A 21,377-nucleotide genomic window follows, 5' to 3' on the forward strand; every position below is an offset into this window, starting at 1 on the left:
TTTGTTGCGACAGTAGCTGGCCCCCAAAATAATACAAATAGAGCTTTTTTAAGGGTACAAAAACCCTCGAAATTCAAACTACAAAAAAAAAAAAAGATAAACTCTGAAAAACATATAGCCTGCCTTGTTGGTTTCCTTTCCAGAAGGTATCCGTGCCAGCAAATTTTCCACAAGTCGCTTCTTGGTAAAGCCAGAACCATTGTCTGGAATGGGCAGGGCTCCACTTCTTCCAATCTCCCCCAAAGCTGTAATGGCCGCCACCGATAACAGAGGAGAAGGGTTGTCCAAAAACAAGCCTAAGCAAAACAAACATTATATGAAAAACTGCAAGCCATATGAAAGCAAGTATATCATTGGTGCTTTAGTTTATGTTTTTCATAAATATGTATATATTGCATAATAAAACATGTTAAGACCTAACTAAAGCAGTCAAAGCACCAGTTTCAAATAAGAAGGAAAGAATAAATGTGAGGAAGAGAGGAAAAAAAAAAATTCTACCTGTACAAATGTGTCTCACAATAAAGATATTAGACATGGTTTGTGGTCGATATTAGACATGGTTTGACGTCGACTGAAATAAAACATAAATTTACCAATAGTTTCTACACAGGTTTGGATGATTTCGGCCTGCTCAGACATGGTAGCAGATTCAGCTTTCTCCAGATCATGCAGTTCTCCATCAGCCCTGCGCGCTTTGGCCAGATACCTCCCAATCAGGTAGCCCAGGGCGAGAAGAGACCCATGCTGAGCTTCAGGGTTCTGTAAATGAGATTCAAAGAAGGCTCTGTTACTAGTAGAATAGGCACTATAAGTTGGGTCATTACTATAAATAAAAATAGAAAGTACTTCTATTAATACCAGTTTAAAGGTGACACAATGAAACTTTTTTCCTTCACTTACATGGTTGTCCTTGGCACTCTTAATAAGACTCTGCAGCTTACATCTTAATTCGGGTCCAGACATGGTGGAGACTACTACTGCGTATAGCTGAGCTGCTAGCTCTCGCATCTCCTCCTTATTGGAAACCATCAGACCCTGCAAAGAGACACATTAAACCACACTAGCAGTTTATCAATACTTGGTTCCTTCAAGAACAACCTTCAAAAACATTACACCCCTCCACATACGTGATCATCTTTAGAGACATTCTAGTCAAAGAAAAGTGGAGTCTTTAGTCAATGTTAAAAACTTTTATTTTGGCCAAAAAAGAAAGATATGTAAAGTCACAAACTTTAGGGACGTCAGATATATTTCTCAGGCAGAGCGATTCCATCTGATGAATAAACCTCTGCGGTCATAGAAAGCTTATGTCATTCTACTTTTTCTATTTTGGCTTAATGAAACTTTGACCATCTTCTCTTGGGTTAATATGGTAACTTAAAATTTACATATTAAAGACGAAGCAAGATAAACAAATTCTTCTGATTTATAGTAGCCTTTTCGGTGTCGGAGAAAGAGTATATATAACAATATGCCTCATACCTTTATCCAATCAGTGGATTCTATTAGTGTAGCAGAAAGTCTTTGTGGATAGACAGAGACTACTTCGAGAAGGCAGTACATGACAGGCAGCCCTGCAAGGCATACAAAGATTCAGAATATCACTAAAGTATACGTACACCTAAATTAAAAAAAAAATGTAATGAGAAAAAAAAATGAAAAATATTTTACCTCCACCTGCAGTTAGCAATTGCTGGATTAGGTTTATGTACATTTCCACGGGGTTCATGTCACCATTCTTTGTAGAGGAGGATTCTCGGGCAGTGAGACCACTGGACATTAGTTCTCTTATGTAGCGCCCCAGAGCAGGAGCTTGGTCTTGCATATCCGCTAAAGACTGGCAGGTGGGTGAAACCCCAGCGCTGTGAGCCAGGCACATTCTTAAATACAAGATTATCTGGGTGATAAGAAAAAAAAAACCCACATTAAAATGTCTTAATTGTTAGATTAGAGAGTTAAGCAAATTAGTTCAGAGACTTTATGTATCCATATCATACCTCTAAAAAAGCTGCAGGGTTAAATGGGAGCACTGAAGTTGTAGTCACAAACTTTACAGGCATCTTCATCCGGCTGGAAGCCTAGAAAGGAAAAAATGTACTCCATTATGAAGCAGTATGAACCTAAGGAATGCATAATATGTGCATGGTTCTACAGCAGCAATGATCAGGGGCATAACTAGACAATTCAAAGACATAGAACAGATATATCAGCCATTCTAAATACCTTTTCCAAGATGTGACTGACCATCACCGGGAAAGAGGGAAGTTTCTGTGGAGGGGCATCTTTCTCATCTTTGCCAGGCACGACCATCCGAAGGGCTCTCTGGGCTTCTCCGTGCACTTCTTCTCTCCTGCAAATATTGCAATGCAAAACTATATTTATAGTAAAAACAGTTTTACGCTATCTATGTTCCTCCAGTAGTTAATATTCACTACAATAAAAACCAAAACTAAAAAAAAACACACGCATTGTCATAAACCCAAGAAGTAATACAAGTCTTACGGATCTCCAGCAGAGAGCAAAAGCAAATATCTTGATGGGATGTGGTCAGGAGCAAAAACACTACTGGCAAACTTCACAGCAACCTGTCGAACCTGAACTTCAGGCTGAAAAGTAAATCGGGAGAAGAGGAGAAATATTTCATGTAATGAGTGTTATGAATTAACAGCAAAGAGTTGCTGGTAGTCACCTAGAGAAAGAGTCCATGGAGCTAATAGATTATAAACTCATAAATGTAATTTACATATTTGAATGTGTGTTACATAAAGATTTAGGAAATACAGCGCTCTTTTTCACCTTAACTAAGTACGAACCAACAAGGGCCTCCATGAGCGTCAGCTGTGCTCCTTCTAGATTATTGTAAGCCCCAACCATCATAGACAGAGCTTCCTGGATAGAAAGCCTGACATCCGTATCCTCCTGCAAAGAGAAAGAGATAGGGTCACTGAACGTGAGACTAAAGAGCCAGGATGTGAACCAGAGAAGAACAAATAGACCAATACTGCATGGAGCCTGAAGAAAACTGTGGTCAACTGTGTCGAAAGTAGCAGAAAGGTCTAGAACAAAAAGTAACGACCCTTGGATTAAGTGGCAAGTAAATTGTTGGTCATTTGGAAGGAGCAGTCTTGAAGAGAGTCAATTAAAGAGTTGGAATCAAAAGTCAGTAAGCCAGGCACAGACAAGGCTTTCAAGAATCTTGGAGGCGAGAGGAAATAAAGAGATGGAGCTGCAGTTCAACAAACTGCTACGACAAAGGGACAGTTTTCTTCAAAATTGGACTTATGAAAGCATGCTTAAAATACATTTGGAAGGAAGCAGTAGAGAGGTACAGATTGGAGATGTTACAACAGTGGACAAGCGCCTTGGTAAGAAAGTGTTGGGGGACGGCTGGGCACCATACGGTGAGTGTACATAGATTTAATTTATAATCAGTTAATCGTTCTTTAAAGTTCAAAAAAGTGTTAAATTCAACAAAGTAGACGACAAGGCCCCTACCTTTCTCATGGCTTCAAAGAACTGTTGCACCAGAGCGAGATCCTTAGTAAATAACTGAGGCAGTCGGCTGGGGAAAAAAAAAAAAAAAAAAAAAAAAAAAAAATCACCGTTATTTATTAGCGTGGGACACAGCGGAAAGAAAGGCATGTTAGTACATTATGGACCTGTAGCTTGCACCCTGTGAAATATTTACTGACAGAAGACACCAAAAGGAGTAGCTGTGCCTGATATATAAATTCCATTTAAGTGAATAACATTTGAATAATTACTGTCATGAACACTAGTTTTTCTACGTCTATGGAAGTGTTTAATCAGTTCAATGCACGTGTATTACAGCGGTGCGAACTTCAGCACCTACGTTAAACTTAAGTGTGTCGCAGGTTAAAGAAGACATCTGGTCAACCTCCGAGTGAAGCCAGGATGCAATCACCAGATATGTAAATAAGCAGCATCTCAAAGAGACACTCATTTTACAGGGAAAAATACCTGAACAGTGTGCTTCACTAATCCCTAAAACCACCCCCACTTTAGGTTTAAAAATGTCTAACTAGGTTCTTATTTACTTAAAGCTGATGTTTCACTTGATTTTTTTTTTTTTTTTAAGATTACAAACTACTTTAATATGTTAATACTTGTAATATGTACATTTTCAACAAGTTTATCATGTAATCTCTTCCTGAAATGTTATTCCTCATGAATATGTCATTCTGTCACTCAGAGCCATCTGCTCCGGTATAACCACACATTTCTGACAACAGAGACTAAAAGGGGACTGCACGATTCAGGACGGGAACAGAATAGAGCAGCGGTAATTGAAGAAAATATATTTTGGAATTTCGTATGATAACTCCAATCCAATTACATATTATTCTATTATCTGCCAGCCACGGATAATCTTCACATGCGCAAGGCTGATTATTTTGAAGAGTGCTTGCGGAGATGAATGGCAGGGCCCGGTTGCCAAGCAACGCCAGTGTCTTACATAAAACTTCAAATGCTGTTTGATGGTGACAGGTTTTTTTATTCTCCTCATTACATGAAGCAGCATATCTGATGATATCACCTGCTTGAAGTCGAACAGCACCTTTAAGATCTGTATTGCCACAATGTGCGACGCTTGTAGAATGCTCTGCACAAATATCTCTTTGTAGATGCACATTTTAAATGGCCCTTCACAACAGCCAATGCACCATGTACTTACGTGGACAGCTTCCCGACAGCAGAATACGCCATAGACAACAACTTAGGATCCTTAAAAAGTAAAGAGACAGCATCCTTAAGTAGGCAAGATAATAGCATACAATGAAAAAAAAACTGATCCCTTGCTGATTTTGTACATTTGCCCACTGACAAGTTATAAATTGATTTGCATTTTACTGAATCAAATAAATGTGGTTGTGCACAAAGTCTTGATGACAGCACACAACATACGCCAAGGTGAGCACACATGTGAAGGTTAAAAATGCCAAAGAAACATAATCTAGGGATATAACACACATCTACTCAAGTATGAGATATGTGTGGGCTACAATTCCCATTATCCTCACTATCATTATAGCTGAGGGCCACGGAAGTTGTGGTCTACCACATACGGGATTTGTGGTTGGTCTCCTGGGTTCGCTTGGCCAACCATGTAAACCAAATGTTTGTTACTTAAGGTCACTGAAATGGGACCCAAAAGCAGTTCTGCTTAGGTTTATTTTGTTCTCATCCTAGCAAGCTCAAATTATGTATTTTTTTTTTCTTCTAAAGTAGAACAGCGCCTTTAATCTGAGCTATAAAAATTAAGACAGGTTTACTATATAACAAATAAAAAAGAATACGTGTTCTATATTTATTCTACTTAAAAGTCTATTGAAATCTACTTGAACACAATTGCTCAAAAAACACACATTACATTTTCCTTGTAACACAATTCACCCAGGGAATGGCATTATCCAAACAATAGATTCATTATTGTTAATTATTAATTAATAATAATTATTTCCCTACATACAATCTTACAGTTCATTCATAGGGGTGCAAAGTAATGTTTGCTTACCTGGAGGTTACAGTTCCCTACAGAATCAGGCTATTTATACATTAATGGGAAAAACGCTGGAGCCGTATCAAAATTGGTTGGCTTATAAGGACCCCAATCGTATAGCTCTGGTCTGTACTACATGCATTGGGATAGTAAGACTACTAGCATGACATCTGGCCCATGTAGTCCCCCCATTTAAAGAAGGTGAGTGCCCTCGAGCATCTACTATGATACTAGGGATCACATGATTAATATGAACTGAAAATGGATATCCCATAATTACTAACAATTATAGGAGGGCAAACTCATGCAGATAGCAAGAATTAACGTTTAATGCATATTCTGCTTTCTACTTAAGTTAATTTACATAGCATTTACATTTTTAGTTTCTTTGGCAACAATCTAATAGTGCCTCCCTTTCGGTGACATAATTCAGTTTTCCCCACAAAAGTATGAACTAGATACAATTCTAAAAGTTAAAATATGCTAGTATATCCAATTTCTCCATACAGTAATACTATTTAATTACCTCTTTGTATTCATTGATGAGCTTGGTGAGTCCATTCAGCAGCATTGGTCCAAGAGGCTTTATTTTACTGTCGGGGCATCTAAGAAAAGAATGGGACATGTTAATAATAGCCAGTTGAGCCAATCAAAAGACACTGTTTTCTAAGTTTGCCATAAAGTGCCCAGATAGCCCAAAGAGATGAATTTTCAAGACACCCACCAATAAAGTGGGATTTGTTATCAGCTCAGCATACACCACCATTAACTCATCCAAACCACTAAAGAGAATGTATAATATAAATGTATTCAATACAACATATGTGCATTTTGAGGGTTACTAAAAGAATGAAGAGTGGTCTCACCATATTATTAATCAGTGGAATGTTTCTGATGTCTGATTTACCAACAGAATTTCACTTTATAATAATCCCAAATTATTACCAAAAGGGAAGCTCACACCGTTACTTACGTGCTACAGATATGATGTACAAACTGTAGGGATAGTACTCTTAATTTGGCATTTGTATTTCCTCCAAAGAGCCCATCATAAACCACCTTTAACAGAAAATTAGACCATTATTCAGAATCTCATGTATATTAATGATTGAAAAAATTATTAATTATTAACCACAATGAAAATTACGAATAAAGAAAGTTAGAAACAGTGTTTTTTTCCTCACTATATTTGATTTGCATGCCCCCCGTCTGCCTCCTTATATCAGCCAGAAAGGTCCAATGTGCATGCACAGGCATTGGAAGCCTATGTATCTATATATATGCATTTCCCCTTTGCGGCTGGGTTCAGTAATAACCTCTTCAGCATTTTATCAGTACTAATTGGAATAGAAACTATATGCTCTGACACAGGTAGGGAGTGCTTCAATATGAAAATGTAAGAAAGTGACAAACTTTTATTTCTATGAAAAAAATTAATTCTATTTTAATATGAAAAACTGTATTTATTAAGTCATCTGTCACTGGAACTTAAAATATTCTGAGGTTTTGCATACTATATATAGTGAAATTAGTAGGCAGCAAATTCTGAGAAGTCAGTATGGACACAATACCTGTATGTTAGGAGGAAACATCTCTGCTGCAAGTCTGGATCTCAAGAGATGGGGGACGATCTTTAATTTGACCCTCGTGCTCACAGGATCTCGCTTCAATTCAGGCTTTATCACGTGTCCCTAAAAAAAAATTAAATGGCGTTTATTAGGACAAAAACCCAGAGTAAACATAACATTTAAACTGAACATCCATCTAGAGAGTGCACTTTTGACACTCCCAAACACATACTGAAATCTCTTTACCACTATGCAATTCAAAGGGTTAAGTTCCATTATATAATATTATATAATGACAGCACGGTGTAGGTTTTTTGTTGCTGTAGGCCTTATCAAACCCAAGCATCTCACCCACATTCATCATACAATGGTCACAGGGTGACTCATTCTCAGGTATTACAAAGGATAACCTCACTTTACTGAGTGTGTATATATAGTCACATTTTTATCTTGGAGCTCAGTGGGTTAAACCTGCCGTGCAATGCCCCATATAGCCAGATTTGCAGGGGAAAGAGAGGTGCAGAAACACCTGTCTTTCTTCGTGAATCCGTCTTTATTCTTCTGGCCTCATGAAGCCTTTCTGCAAAAGGGCAGAGCCATGGTGACAACCTCTCCCCTTTCCTCTAATCTAGGGAGAGAGTGTACCAAGAGACTCCTTTTGGGGGAGTGCTCAGAGAGACCTGGTTAACAGAGCAGATAACATGACGAACAGCTGCAGAGAAGTGGAAAGGGACAGCAAAGAGACCGGCGAAGAAGGTAGGGAGACACAGAGTGCGAGAGCGAGCGAGCAAATGTGAATGAGAGCGTGAGAGAGAGCAGGCAAATGTGAATGGGAGCGCGAGAGAGCAAGCAAATGTGAATAAAAGCACGAGAGAGAGCAGGCAAATGTAAATGAGAGCACGAGAAAACGCCAACCTTTCCATCCCGCTGAAGTGCCCTGAAATTTTCCAGCTGCAGTTCTCCCAATGTCTTCTGTTTCTTCACTTGGGCGATGCCACCCCTACAGAGCCTTTTACTTTCTATGGGTAGCACTCAAGTGAAACTAGCAGTGACATCTCCCAAGTGAAGAACTAGAGGTTCAGAGGACTACACAGGACAAGATTCTTTCAGACCTAGCAGTTAACTTGGAAAGAAAGTGTTACCTTTAATACTGTTTATGTATGGTTAGCTAGAGTTCCCCATTACGGGGTCATTCTAATACGGAAGGTAGAATTGCATATATGTTGAATAACGGATTGATTCACATATAAGTATTTTGGTCATGTTTGAATCTTACCTCCTTTGTCTTAAGTGGTATGTCTCCCAAATAAACTTTGTACATCTTGTTGATAATAATAGGGTCATTCCAGTCGATCAAGCTAAATATGAGAAAAAAAAATTCATTACACATTTACATATTTTTTCATTTTACAGTATTAGATATATGCCACCAATATAACCAGACTGTTAGCCCAGTGATCTACTCTTTTTAGATGAAATTTTTTGTTTCGCTTTTCATTTTAAATATGTTGTAATCCACGCTGCACAATTGGACATCAATATCACTCAGATCTGAATGTAAAAAGCCACTGCAGCCATACTTCGTTTACAGAAAAACGTATTTCTGAATGTGGAGGATTGGGGGATATACTCCAATGCATTCAGGTCAATCAAGCCGAATATCAGCAGAAGCACCTTTCTGGAACATGTGTTCTGGAAAGACTATATTGTTTCAAAGGTAAACATTTAAAAAAGAAGTCACCATTGAGATATTGCTGGTGTGACTTCTACTACTAAGTGTGTCAAAAAGTCCAGATGCTGCTACCTGCTCAGGGAAAATAATGCTATATCCCACAATATATTACATTACTGCCAACTTCTCTGTGACGGAACCATCTCGTGTTTCTCACCTCTGTTTGCTCTTTAGCTCCAGGTCTGCCGCTGTAGCCACGCTATGTCGTGTGTCACTGGATGCTATTACAAGGTGTATGACAGAGTCCAGCTCAGGCACTTGTTCAGCCTCAATAAACTTCACAATTCCTAATTTGCACTGAAAGAAAAAAGTAGTAGGGTGGCATTATATTAAACCGTGTTATTCTGCAACATGAAGAAATCAAAGAAAAAAATCCTACACTAATACTTAACTTCCATCAAGCATTACTGGTGCAATTAAAGTTAAGTTCTTAGGAACAAACATGAAAGGCATAATAGAGCATTTCTGTTACATCCCAAGCTGTGTGCTACCTACCTTCTGAAACCGGGCCCCTGCTGGATTAAAAAGGTATCAGTACCTAAGGGAAGCGGTCCGCACGGAGTGCCACTCATCAGGAGATTGCCCGGTGGGCTGGCCGAGCAGATGTTTACCCGGGCCTAACATGGGCTCGCAGCTTACTGCTGTGGAGCTCGCACACTGCGTGAGGAAACTTGTCCTGTCCAGGTTCCTGCTTCCCCTGGGCGGGTAAGAGTCTCCTCACACAGTGTGCAGGCACTACCCCACCCCTCTGTTTATTTTAATTTATATATCCTCTTCTACATCCTGAAGCTACATAGCCTTAATTACTGCTATAGGAGAGAGAGTAGGCCCTCTTTTCAGCCTCCTTTACTACTCCCTTAGATTGTAAACTCACGAGCAGAACCCTCAAAAGCCCACCATTCTGCCAGGAACTTTGTGTAGGAGTACAATAAAGTTAGATGGCAGCTCACGGCCAGGGTACTCAACTCCTGATGTATCTATGTATTTCTTGGCACTTAATAAATACAAGATGATAATGATTACAAGAGAGTGGGGCATTTCAACACCCTTCGTAGCCCAAATAAAGCAATAAATTACCTGTTCTAGCTGTTCAGCGGTCCATGGGTTATCTCCCACCACACGCTTGGCAGCATAGAAGCTTAAGCCAGGGGGAGGCTGAGGGATTCCTACACCACCACTTGTCGAAGAACCTTGTGAGGACATCTGGCGACTCTGAGGTTCACTCAATACAAATCTATACACGGTAAGAGAGAAATGTATTTTCAGGAAAGATGTCTAAAAGTACACAGTCTAATTACTTGGAAACCTGCTGAACGTATAATTCCAGAATTATTGGTGTTGACAAGATCCTGTAGACAAGCATCTTGGTAAGTTCTAGGACTAACTCTGAGCCAAGGCTTAACATAGTCTTGGGAACAGAAATTACCACAGTGTTTCATTTACGTAGCAAAGATTCAAAATGTTTAGACACTAGTAGACACAAATTGGAAGCATTCTTCTTTGAATACACTCAGCCGCTCTTACCCATACGGCATCAGGAGAACATCCAACATAAAATCCAAAAGGAGCTGAACAGTCTTTGGCTTCTCAGAAAGGTTAAAAAGAGATGTGGATTTAGATGATTCACTGGGGTACTTCATATGATAAAGGGTGGGAATCAGGATGTGCATTAGGCTGAAATAAAATATCAATAGAATAAATCAGTCAGTTATCAAAAAGATATACAATTCAAAGAGAGAGAGGGGGAGGGGGAATGTAACATCGCATTATCGCTCAGCCAATCTCTAATTTCAATGCTGTAACAATGTAGTGTAACATGCAATTCAAAGGCTTCAATAAAGATCCCCCTCGCTTGAACAAGGTCTGTAAGGGGTGGTAATTGAGGAGCATCCTAAGAGCATCACTTTTGTGCGACATCTTAAGGGATCATACATACCTGTCTTGCTGAGGCTGAGGTCTGCCTTCCATCGCTGTTAGCAGGCTTGGGGCCAACTCACACTGTTTGTCGATCGGCAACCGAGGGTAGCCCATTTTTATATAGATTATTGTAAAATTCTGCAGGGAAGCAAGTATTGATGAAGTTTAGCTTCAAGGTAACGTCACATGAAAAACATGCATTTTTTTGTGTGTTTTAATACAGTGCTGTACATAGTAATGTTGCATAGCAATAAAGAAGGCAGGGCTTTGGTGATTAAGTACCGTGTATGCTAATGAAGTCCATTTCCCTGCAGACCCTACATAGATAGAGGGTCTGTCTAGGAGATTAAGAGTGGGACATTCTGTTTGCCACAAAGCAGTATTATAAGAATTTAGTGCATTATAAATTATACAAAAAGTGGTTACAAACACTGGGGTTTATTCCCTGAAGGAAGCATTGGCAGAAGAAATTATGGGAAACGTGGTTTCAGCTTCCTGAATTTGCTATGTATTATGAAGGGCCTACCCCAGGTTCTGCTACAGGAAGAGCTTGGCTGGCCCTATACAAAGCATGCTTAAATCTGCAGGTCTCCTTACCAATTTACCTATGCATTATACAGGCTCTTCCTCCTCGAGAAACCCGCCAGCATTGACCCTTTATAATGAATGGTGAAATAACACTTTGCAATCTCTCCCTTTCATTTCTAAAAAAGTCTTCTTACCCAATACTGGTAATAACGAAAAACTATGATGGCCGTACCCACAAAAGTTAATCAAATATTTTAACTTAAAATTATTTATTATCCATAAGTTTATGACTGGAGAATGTCAACAAACAAAAAAAGTAACCCGATACGTTGAACTGGTGGGTTTATGGTGAAAAACACCACAATTAAGGGGACTCCATTTAGACAAAATAATAAATGCACTCTCTACTACTGTTAGGTCAATAAACCTTAGGAGATTGGTTATTTTAAACATTTAATCTCATGATGTAAATCACATCAGAACAATACAAAAACTTCTTCAGTTTCCATGGTAACAACCTATCGATTCCTGTGGTTGTATTGTATTTATTTATTCTACCTCCAAGAGAGAAAAAAAATTATTTATGGATGTAACGGTGTGAAGTCTGCAGACAATTATGGAGGGTACATAAATAATTATTAATTTAATGAATACCATCACGACTTACAGTCACAAAAGACACGGCTGCAGGATCCTGGTACTGGACTAAAAGTGTTTCCACAGGAAGCTGGATCTTGGGACGACTCTTGATCCTTTTGTTCAAGTGAACAAGTAACTCCATAACCTTGGAGGAAGAGCAAAAGAAATATGAGACTTCTCAAAGTCCATTGCAGAGACATCTGTATATAGTGGTGCTAACAGTATGCTATGTGATATTGTCCTTTTTTCGCTAGATTTACCAACGATGCAAGCAAAAAACTAATAAAACGGGCACACGGAGGCTCACTCTTCCCCGACCACCAAACAAACAAACATCTGGTTATAACCATAAATAAGCACTAGCGTCATTATGACTTGTTGCTATCTTTTCTCTTGGTATTGAGGACTTGCCTTCTTCCGTACTCCCTCCTGGGCACTAGAAAGCTTGAGAAGAACCGGTGGCAAGAACTTAGAGATGATACTCTGCAGCTGTTCATCGGTGTCTGCATGGCCAAGACGTAAAAACACCCGCTCTAGCTGGTCTGTGAACACAAGACATTTCAGTTAAAGCAGTGTATAACATTTGAGGTTGCCGAGACAATATCACTGACAAACATTGTTAATGTACCGTCATTTGTAGACTACGCTTCAATGTGGTAGAAAAATTGCAAGTTCTGCCTACACCATATGTTTCAGCATCCTAGCCTTTGATTCTGAATTGTAATTAGAACTTCAAATTAAAATGATAGAGAATATCAGCCATAAATGGACAGTCTAATGCCCCATAGAGATGAATGCATATAAAATTACTTAGTAGCCTTGTTTAAAAAAAAAAAAAAAATAAAAAAAAAAAAAAAAAAAAAAAAAAGAAGATTCAGATATGCACTTGCTGAAGATGCTGCAAGCAGTGTTGCTGAGTTGCCTCTAATCTACCTGCATTTCGGTTTGGTTTTGTCTGCTTCAAGCAGAAGATCACTGTCAAGGAAGTCCTCCCAATTAAATCAATGGAAGCCCTTTATATACACGGATGTGGGAAGTCTCATTAAACTCCTATGAGCTCTTATAAAAGCCACAGCTGGATCTGACTGGTGGGGAGTATCCGCACATGCAATCAATTCTGATGAAACCCTCTATGCATGAAATGTTAAGAAAAAGATGAAACTCAACTAATATATGATAGCTGGAGTGTTCCTTTAAATATAAATTACAGCACACAAGCAAAAACAAGGCCAAATGAATGACAGCTAGCAAGCAAGTCAGTAACCTGTTAAAGGCTAATTTTATCACGGTGCTTCTGCTACGTTTTCATGAATGGTAAGACAGGAGACAGCTGGGACATTTTCAGAGCACACGGCACCGCTTCATTTGTTTTATACCATAGAGAAGTAGAGCATCTCATATTTCCAGTGATGAAATGTTTTCTAATGTTAGTTTCAAGTGCTTAGCAAGCTGTGCCATGACCCAGCTAGACGTCAGAGTAGCCAAGGCTACGTATTTTGTTCATTGTACCTGCTAGAGCAGGGGATGGACTACTGAAATGATTACTGTACTAGGTCATACTGTACTAGGTCAGCCTCTCTCTTCAACAACATAAACACAACAAAATGAAACCAAAAACAAACATTTTCCATTCTTCTTGAACTACATATCTAATCTTTGTCAAATTCAATTAGAACCGCTGTTGCATTTTCACAACTGGATTGAGGCCTGACCGGGCAGTTCAAAATCACCTTTTTTAGGTTCTTGTTTTAAACAACCCATGAGTAAAAGCTGACAGTATGACCAGGGTCAATATCTTATTGGAAGAGGAGCCACTGCTCCAAACATGGTCCCAAAGAATGCAAGCTGGAGCACATTGTTCTAGAGCTGCCCTGCATTTGGCTTCATCCAGGTTGCCCTCAGTCCTGACAAGTTTTCCACGACAGGACACATCAAAATGATGCCACCCAAGTGTTTCACCCTGAGATGGTGTTGGCTTTGAGTGAATCTCTTCTCTGATGAGACCAAAAATACATTCTTGTTCAGTTCTGTGAATCATTTTGCTGGTGTGTATTTAACAAAATACAAATGAGGTTTGATATGGGTTTCTCATGAATGGCTCTTTTTTTTTGCCATACGCTAATAAAGTACTGGTTTGTGAAGAATCCAGGTAACGGTTGGTGACCCGTCTCAAATGTTGAGCTTTCCGACACCTTGACAGTTACGAGGGGCCTCTTAGTTTCTTCTCTGGCAAATGCCCTCTTGATTGGGTCAACAAGAACCGACAGCCTTCTCTAAGCAGTTTGAGGTAGCGCTTCATTCTTTAATGAGGATTTCAAGGGTGCTTATAGTTTAGAAATTATTTTATAAACCAACCCTCATTATTGCTTTGCAAGTTCTCCAAAACACTATCCGTACATTGTTTTAATCATCACGATGTGGTTTGTTTACAAGAAGCACAGGGATCTACAATGGACAGTTGTATTTATTCTCCAGAATAGTTGATTTGGGGACTTTAACTTAATTTGTATCGTGCAATATTTGTTTCCGAATACAAAATACAAAACGTGATTTTTTTTTTTCCAATGAAGGGATTGCCATGTTTTGTATCTGAATTTATCTTTGGTGATAAGTCGTAGCAGTTAAAGCAAAAAGATAAAAACTCATCCTGCGTTGTATTTTCCTTCTTCACATGGAGTTAAAGGTCAACAACATAAAACGAGACAGAGATGTACTACACGCTTTCAACTCGTATTATCTTGGGTGGAAAAAATTAGTTAATCCCACCAGAAACAAGAAATCCAGCTCCCCAGTCACACAAGATGTAGTAGCACAACTGCTACATTTACTACCAACAAAAAGTATACATTAAACACCGCAGAGGCTTCCATATGTTTTACTGTGTTACATCATAACTGTAACGGTGCCTGACTAAGCATATAAGAAATAGAAATGTGTTTGGATACATTTAAAAAAACCTAATACACATAACAGGCTTCATAAATAAAGTTATATGAAAAAGTTCTAGCATGCCACTGTGTAATCTCAAAGAGGGTAGCTTGAAGTATGAGCCATCCTAAGTAAGAATGAACATCTGTTCTTTGCCAGCTTTAATACAAACATTATTTTAACTTTATGGTTTTGTCTTATTTTTTTTTAACAATCTGTAATGGCATCTGTGAAAATATAACCAATATCCCACATATCCTCACAGGCATATCTACCAACTGGGATGCTGTTCCACTTATCCACCACCTTCCCAGAAAGCTAAACTTCCATACATTACACCTAAGCATCTGGCAATCTAGTATTAGATAATGATCTATTGTTCCAATACATTTATTTTACCTCCTATGAAATAAACTTCCTTCCTATACTTTGTGAAACCCAATTACGTATATAATTGTATATATAACATCTCCTATGACACACACACACACATACATATATATATATATATATATATATATATATATATATATATATATATATATATATATATATATATATATATATATATATATACACACATAATTTGTAGGTTGCTCAACAAGTATAAACTTTCACTTTCAGGTTTAAAAGAAAATGCAATTTTTAAACACTACTTCTATCGCCTTACAATTAAGGAGAACTGATAGATTGTAAGCTCACAAGAGCAAGACTCTCTCCTCCTTATGTAACAGAATGTCTGACGTGCGTTTACAATCTCTTCTGCCCTATTGTAATATATATATATATATATATATATATTATATCTTCTTACTCAACCAAAAATAATAAGCCTGTTGGCATTGATTTGTATGACAGGTATTACAGTGGGTAGGTTACCTCTGCATCCTACAAATGTACCAAACACAACTACATTCACATACAAGAAAAGATTTAGTGAGGTCATTGTCCTTTAGTCATAGGGGAACCTAGTTTGGCAAACGCTGGCAATGACTGTGCAAGTCCTGCACACAGGCCTGGGAAACACACACAGGAAACAACACATACTTCACACGCCTTTTCTTTCATTCATACACAGCAGCAGCACCGCTGATCGGCACGTTAACATACATGCTCCTTGGTGGCCGGACACAGAGAACACACATACCCGGGCACTACTAAGGGCGGCAGCAGCCACTGCTCATTAACCCCTATCAGCCAGTGTCACGCGTGATCACCGCAACACGGCGTCATGCGTATTACTATACAGGTTTAGTGATCGCAGCGATCGCCCTGCCACACTGCCCCTACCCATCTAACGATCCTTTATAACTTACTTAGCTCGTCCTGCGCGGCGGCAGCAGCAGCAGAAGGAGCTGCAGCCATGTTCACCGGTAGTACTAACAGAGGGAGGAGCTAATGGGTGTGGATGACTCGAGTTCCTGTGCTGGAGACATTGATGTTTTCTTCTTATCTCCTTCTAGCGTTCTATGGCACGATATCGTGATATCCGTTGTAAACAAATACGCCGGCTACGTGTAGAAACACGGTATGCTACGGGCAGGAAGCAAAGGGTTAACCGGCTGTCACCAAGCTAGCTATGTACATGTGCGGCGAGGATCGCGTTTATCCCTCCCCACTGATTTTATATTTAGAATAGGCCGATTGCCAAGCCCAGCGCTGCCCAGGTCTCTGTGCCTTTTATAGTCCTGGCATGACTGGGCCTGGGGGACACATTGAAAGTAAAGGCACCGCTATGGGTTAACGATGTGCATGGGTTTCACACGACAAGGCCTCGCGCATGTATAGATTGTTAAAACCCTAGGATTTCAATATTTATAATCAGCTCCGCTGGGAGATATACTGGCCCGGAATGTTTATGTTAATGAAAAAGCTCATGTACATTCCAACCATGTTTTGTTTCCTCGTATTACGCCGATAAAGTTTGTTTAATTTAAAGTTTTGCGCAAACCAACTCCCCAAGGGGGTTCCATCAACGCTTGGGTTTCATGGCGGTCCTTAAAGGAACCGGAAGATGCCATAGTGGGACATCAATGGACTTGTTGCGTGCTGGCATGGCCAGGTCACCTACCTGATGGACAAATGTGTGGGTTTGGCACCATCGATGGAAATCTAAGATGGTGCAGTCGTCTATATAATGCTGCCGCTGTTGAATATGATGAAACCAATAAAAAATATATATATATAAACTGTGACTTGTCTCTTGTAACTTTTTTCAGGGTGAGGGCCTTTCAGGTAAAATGTCACTATACAAACGTAGAGTTTAACAGCAGAAAAGAACCATTTGCTCCATCTAGTCTGCCCATTTTTCTTCTGATGTAAGATGCAGATTTGAATCAGATCCTTGTCTTAGATTCAGGATACCCGTATGCCTATCCCATGCATGTTTAAATGACTTTACTGCATTAGCCTCTACCACTCCTGATGAGAGACCGTTCCACTTATCTACCACCCAGTAAAGTAAAACTTCATTAGAGAACATCTAAGCCTCTGACCCTCCTGTTCTAGACTAGGATCTCTTCTTCAACATTTCTCGTCATGTCAAGTAAAGTTGACTTGTTTCTATCACATCTCCAGAACTGTACACAATACTCTAGGTGAGGCCTGACCAGAGATCTGTAGAGTGGTAGAACCACCTCTCTCTTCCTGCTACTAATGCCTCTTGCTATACAACCAAGCACCCTTGCATTGACAGCTTACCGATGCTTTATTGCATAGCCTGCTTATCTCTTCACAAATAATTACTCCCAAGTCTCTCCCTTCTGCTGTTACTGACAAGACAGTGCCCCCAATACGGTGCTCTCACTTGGGATTTTTACACCCCAAGTGCGGAGACTGATGAAATCTCACTGATTATGCCATGCCAAGCTCTTCCTGCATCAGAAACTCACTGGCAATGGACCTTCATGATGTATAGCGAAGTTAAAGAGCTAAAGCACAACCGGTCAATGCTCCTTTTAGTGAAAAGACCCGTTCTTTGTTGTTTTGACAGTGAGACAACCCAAAAGAGGCTTTCATTTTTTGTTACAATCAGCAGCTTCAAATGGTGTGATAACACCTGTTAAACCTCAATGCAAATGTTATCACAGAGGAGAAGGCCAACAAACTCTCTGGATTACGATTTTGAATATAATTACAGACCCCGAAAACCAATATTTCTGACTCTTAAGGTTTTAGGCTGAAGGTGTCGCTGGCTTATGTTTTACAAGCATTCATGTTAACACACAAACATATATCAATTGAGGAATACACTGCAAACTGGACAAAGCTTCCCAGATTTGGGTAAAAGTTCTTTCATCCAGCAGGATACAGACATCCAGAAGGTAAAAAAAAGTATAGTATCTTTAGAGAAACATAGTAGCAAGGATAGAAATACAACATGATATTTAAAGAGGCCTCTCATACAGTATGTTCATTTATTTTTCCAACTGGCATATTTTGTCTGAAATGAAAAAAAAATCTTAACAAAAATGTTTTTCCCCAAACAGTAAACAATTACCACCTCAGGGCTATGCTTTTTACACAACCTAGTTACCAGAGGTTTATTTTTTGCCATTTTTACCATTTGTTCAATCATTATTCCTTTTCAAGGAATAGGGCTTTTTTTTTTTTTTTACACTATTATGAGTAAAAAAACCCTCTTTTTTTGGAATTTTACTTCAACAGATTTAGGTTTGGTAAATACATGTATTTATCATTTTATTGTACATTTTTTTTTATATTTAATATTATTTTGTCCCTCTTTTTTAACTTAAGGACTAAGGCTATTTTTCCCTTTTTACACTTAAGGACTAAAAAGTGATTGGTTATTAAAAAAAAAAATAGAAAAGTCTTCAAAAAACTGCTTATTTATGTATTTTTCTTATTCTCTAAGAACATATTTACCATTCCCCAGATAATTTAATGGAATGTCAGTTTATTTAAATATCTAATAAGTAAGCAGATAGGCTAATAGTGAGAAGACCAAGGAAACAAAGTAAAAAAAAAAAGGATAAACAAATAAAACAAAAATCCCAAAATAATTATTTTTAAATAAATCAGAAATAAATAATACTCAAAGCAAACTAGTTTCAAGACGGGACCCTGGAGTCTATGGATCTAGGGATTTGGAAAGTCAAATATAAAATTCCCACAAATCATCTGACCCAGCAGATCCCAGGACCAGCCCTGTATAATCCTGAGATGGACTGACAAAATATTAGATCTGCAATAAAAATGGTCCCGCCTGCTCCATGTAGTGAATAGAACAGTATAGGGGCAAAGGATGTCATTGAAACCTGAGACTGAATATGGGAGCAGGGAATTTTGGGCATTGGGGCTGAAAATAGGCTAAGCCTGGAACCCCAGCCAAGGTAAGCATGGGTAAACTAGGGTGACCACATCTCGTTGATTGTCTGAGGCAGTCCCTAAATCAAGGGAGCTGTCCCATGTCCTGGAAAACTCTGTTCTAGAACTGCGTCGTGTGATGTAATGAAAAATAGTAATAGTAAAGGCTGCAAACAGCAATAGCAGGGGGAGTAAAACTACATCTGCCGGTGAAGGCAACCTGATGTGGGGCAGCTCAACCAGTGACTTCAGGATATGTTAAATCAATTTCAACTATTTTTCTGCTGCTATTTTCCCCCAGAAAATTTCTGAAAAATGCAGAGCGGAGTAGTTTTACAAATGGAAAATCATTTTGTTACACTGAGAACATGAAATGCAGTGTATATAAAAGTATTATGCTTGACATAAAAGTACAGCTTATTCAGTAAATAATAAACTAAATTTGCTTTTTAAAACTTTAATTTTTGTTACATATGGAACAAGGTCTGTATATGTTAAGAACATGTCAACCATACATTCATTTAGATAAAGGTCACACAGTTATCAGCTTCTGTATACCAACAAGATGGAGCCCGACCACAACCAAATGAAACCTTTTCCCCACAGCGCCCACTAGAGACAGAAACGCTTATTGCTCTTACTTGAGAATTGCATTCTATATTTGAATTGTATTCCAGGATTTGCTTGTCTTCAGGTGACAGAAGCAATGATTTGAGAAGGTCTTCGTGTTATAAAGGTTTGAATACCATGTCATAAACATATCATTTATCATTGTAAAAGAACATATTCAACACCCCAAATTTTTACGAAAGAAACAACCAAAAAACCTTTTTCCCCCCAATGTTTCCGTTTCCCCCCCCCGGGCCTTCCCATCTGTAGATATAAGTCCGATGCACAACAATTATTGGACGGACATACAAAAAAAGTATATTATAAATTATGCATGTATATGTGAGCGCATGTATGTATATAAGCAGGACTTGAACAACAATCTGCGAAACACTAAGCCTGCACTGGCCTCTGGCACGCTGGTAGACACAGTAGGACTACATACCAATACTATAACCATACATACCGACGTATAAACTTGATTTAGTAGTTGATTTCTTTCTGTGAGTTTATACATCCCACATGCTGGAGGGAAATGCTATAGTCATACCCAGGACCCTCGGACGGCAAGATACCTAAAGCGCCCCATCTTATGGGGGAGTGGCTTTGCAAGGGGGTGTGGCTATCCACTCACAAGGGTGGGTCTAGCCCCTTGAGGGATAGGGCTAGACACTCACAACGATAGGTCTAATCACTGTGCCTATGCCCACTCCCCTGTCCCAGAGAAGGAGCAGTGTGACCCAGAGACCCGGGGAAGCAGTGACCAAGAGATTCCTGGTCAAACCAAGATAATTGTGGGCAGAAAAATATAATGCAGTGCTGTATTGATTGGCATACATTAAAACTCTCCAGATGTTGCCCAAAATACTCCAATAAAGCTGATTACTGGGCCTTCGGGACAGTATAGTTAATCTACATGTACGAGAGCAGTGTTCAGCTGTGACCACTTCTTGGGTTCAACTCACTCTCTGCCCCTATTGAAGCTAGCCCTCCTCTCTTATCTCCATTGCCCTCTTCTACCAGCAGTACAAACATGTTAGCCCCTCAGAGAATAAGCCGCCATAGAAACAACAAGAGTAAATGAGTTAAAGCTAAGGAAATTGAATAATGAAAGCAAACACACCTGCAGCACTTTCAACAGCCGGTGCTAATGCAGAAGGGAAGCTTTACAATTAAAATGACTATTAATCATAATGTTACCTTTTAACTTCATTAAGTGAACGATGGTTCTGAGATATGAACCTGTTCTTCACATCTAGCTGTAGCTGTTCTCTCGAAAGCCTGTTTTATCTTCCAGACTCCTAGTCATGTTGACATCTTATATAGATTGATGATTTTGCGCAAGAAAAGGAAAATAATTAGATCACTAATGAAAAAAAAAGTCTGGAGAAACATTCAGAGGAGGAAGGCTCAGATAAAATGTTCTCTTGATTTTTTTGGAATTTCATTTAGGATTTCTTCAACACCTTTAGGTTCGGTAAATACAGTAACATGACTTCCATTGGTCCTTGGCCTTATTTTATATTCATGGTAGCCATATGGCTATCCCAAAAATGTTAAAATTCCCTCGCTTTATTAAAGGGACACTCCCGTGCTTCAGTTTATATGA

The 21,377-nt window shown here is 39.0% G+C and overlaps 1 protein-coding gene across 1 annotated transcript in view; it reads right to left on the reverse strand.

Annotated features, from left to right (window-relative positions):
* Nucleotides 1-16,372, reverse strand: part of ECPAS (Ecm29 proteasome adaptor and scaffold) — a 36,770-nt gene extending 20,398 nt beyond the window's left edge. Inside the window, exons 1-22 of the mRNA XM_053465879.1 lie at nt 16,150-16,372; nt 12,317-12,447; nt 11,934-12,050; nt 10,758-10,876; nt 10,346-10,495; nt 9,899-10,055; nt 8,979-9,118; nt 8,366-8,447; nt 7,093-7,212; nt 6,495-6,580; nt 6,048-6,126; nt 4,697-4,746; nt 3,496-3,562; nt 2,797-2,919; nt 2,503-2,606; nt 2,224-2,350; nt 1,998-2,078; nt 1,672-1,897; nt 1,483-1,574; nt 901-1,035; nt 594-759; nt 124-296 (exon numbers count right to left, since the gene is read on the reverse strand). Coding sequence (XP_053321854.1) covers nt 124-296; nt 594-759; nt 901-1,035; nt 1,483-1,574; nt 1,672-1,897; nt 1,998-2,078; nt 2,224-2,350; nt 2,503-2,606; nt 2,797-2,919; nt 3,496-3,562; nt 4,697-4,746; nt 6,048-6,126; nt 6,495-6,580; nt 7,093-7,212; nt 8,366-8,447; nt 8,979-9,118; nt 9,899-10,055; nt 10,346-10,495; nt 10,758-10,876; nt 11,934-12,050; nt 12,317-12,447; nt 16,150-16,198 — 2,574 coding nt within the window. The 5' untranslated portion in view covers nt 16,199-16,372. The remainder of the gene's footprint in view (nt 1-123; nt 297-593; nt 760-900; nt 1,036-1,482; nt 1,575-1,671; nt 1,898-1,997; nt 2,079-2,223; nt 2,351-2,502; nt 2,607-2,796; nt 2,920-3,495; nt 3,563-4,696; nt 4,747-6,047; nt 6,127-6,494; nt 6,581-7,092; nt 7,213-8,365; nt 8,448-8,978; nt 9,119-9,898; nt 10,056-10,345; nt 10,496-10,757; nt 10,877-11,933; nt 12,051-12,316; nt 12,448-16,149) is intronic.
* Nucleotides 16,373-21,377: the final 5,005 nt, after the last annotated feature.

The sequence above is a fragment of the Spea bombifrons genome, chromosome 1, assembly GCF_027358695.1.
Source record: "Spea bombifrons isolate aSpeBom1 chromosome 1, aSpeBom1.2.pri, whole genome shotgun sequence".
NCBI lineage: Eukaryota > Metazoa > Chordata > Amphibia > Anura > Pelobatidae > Spea > Spea bombifrons.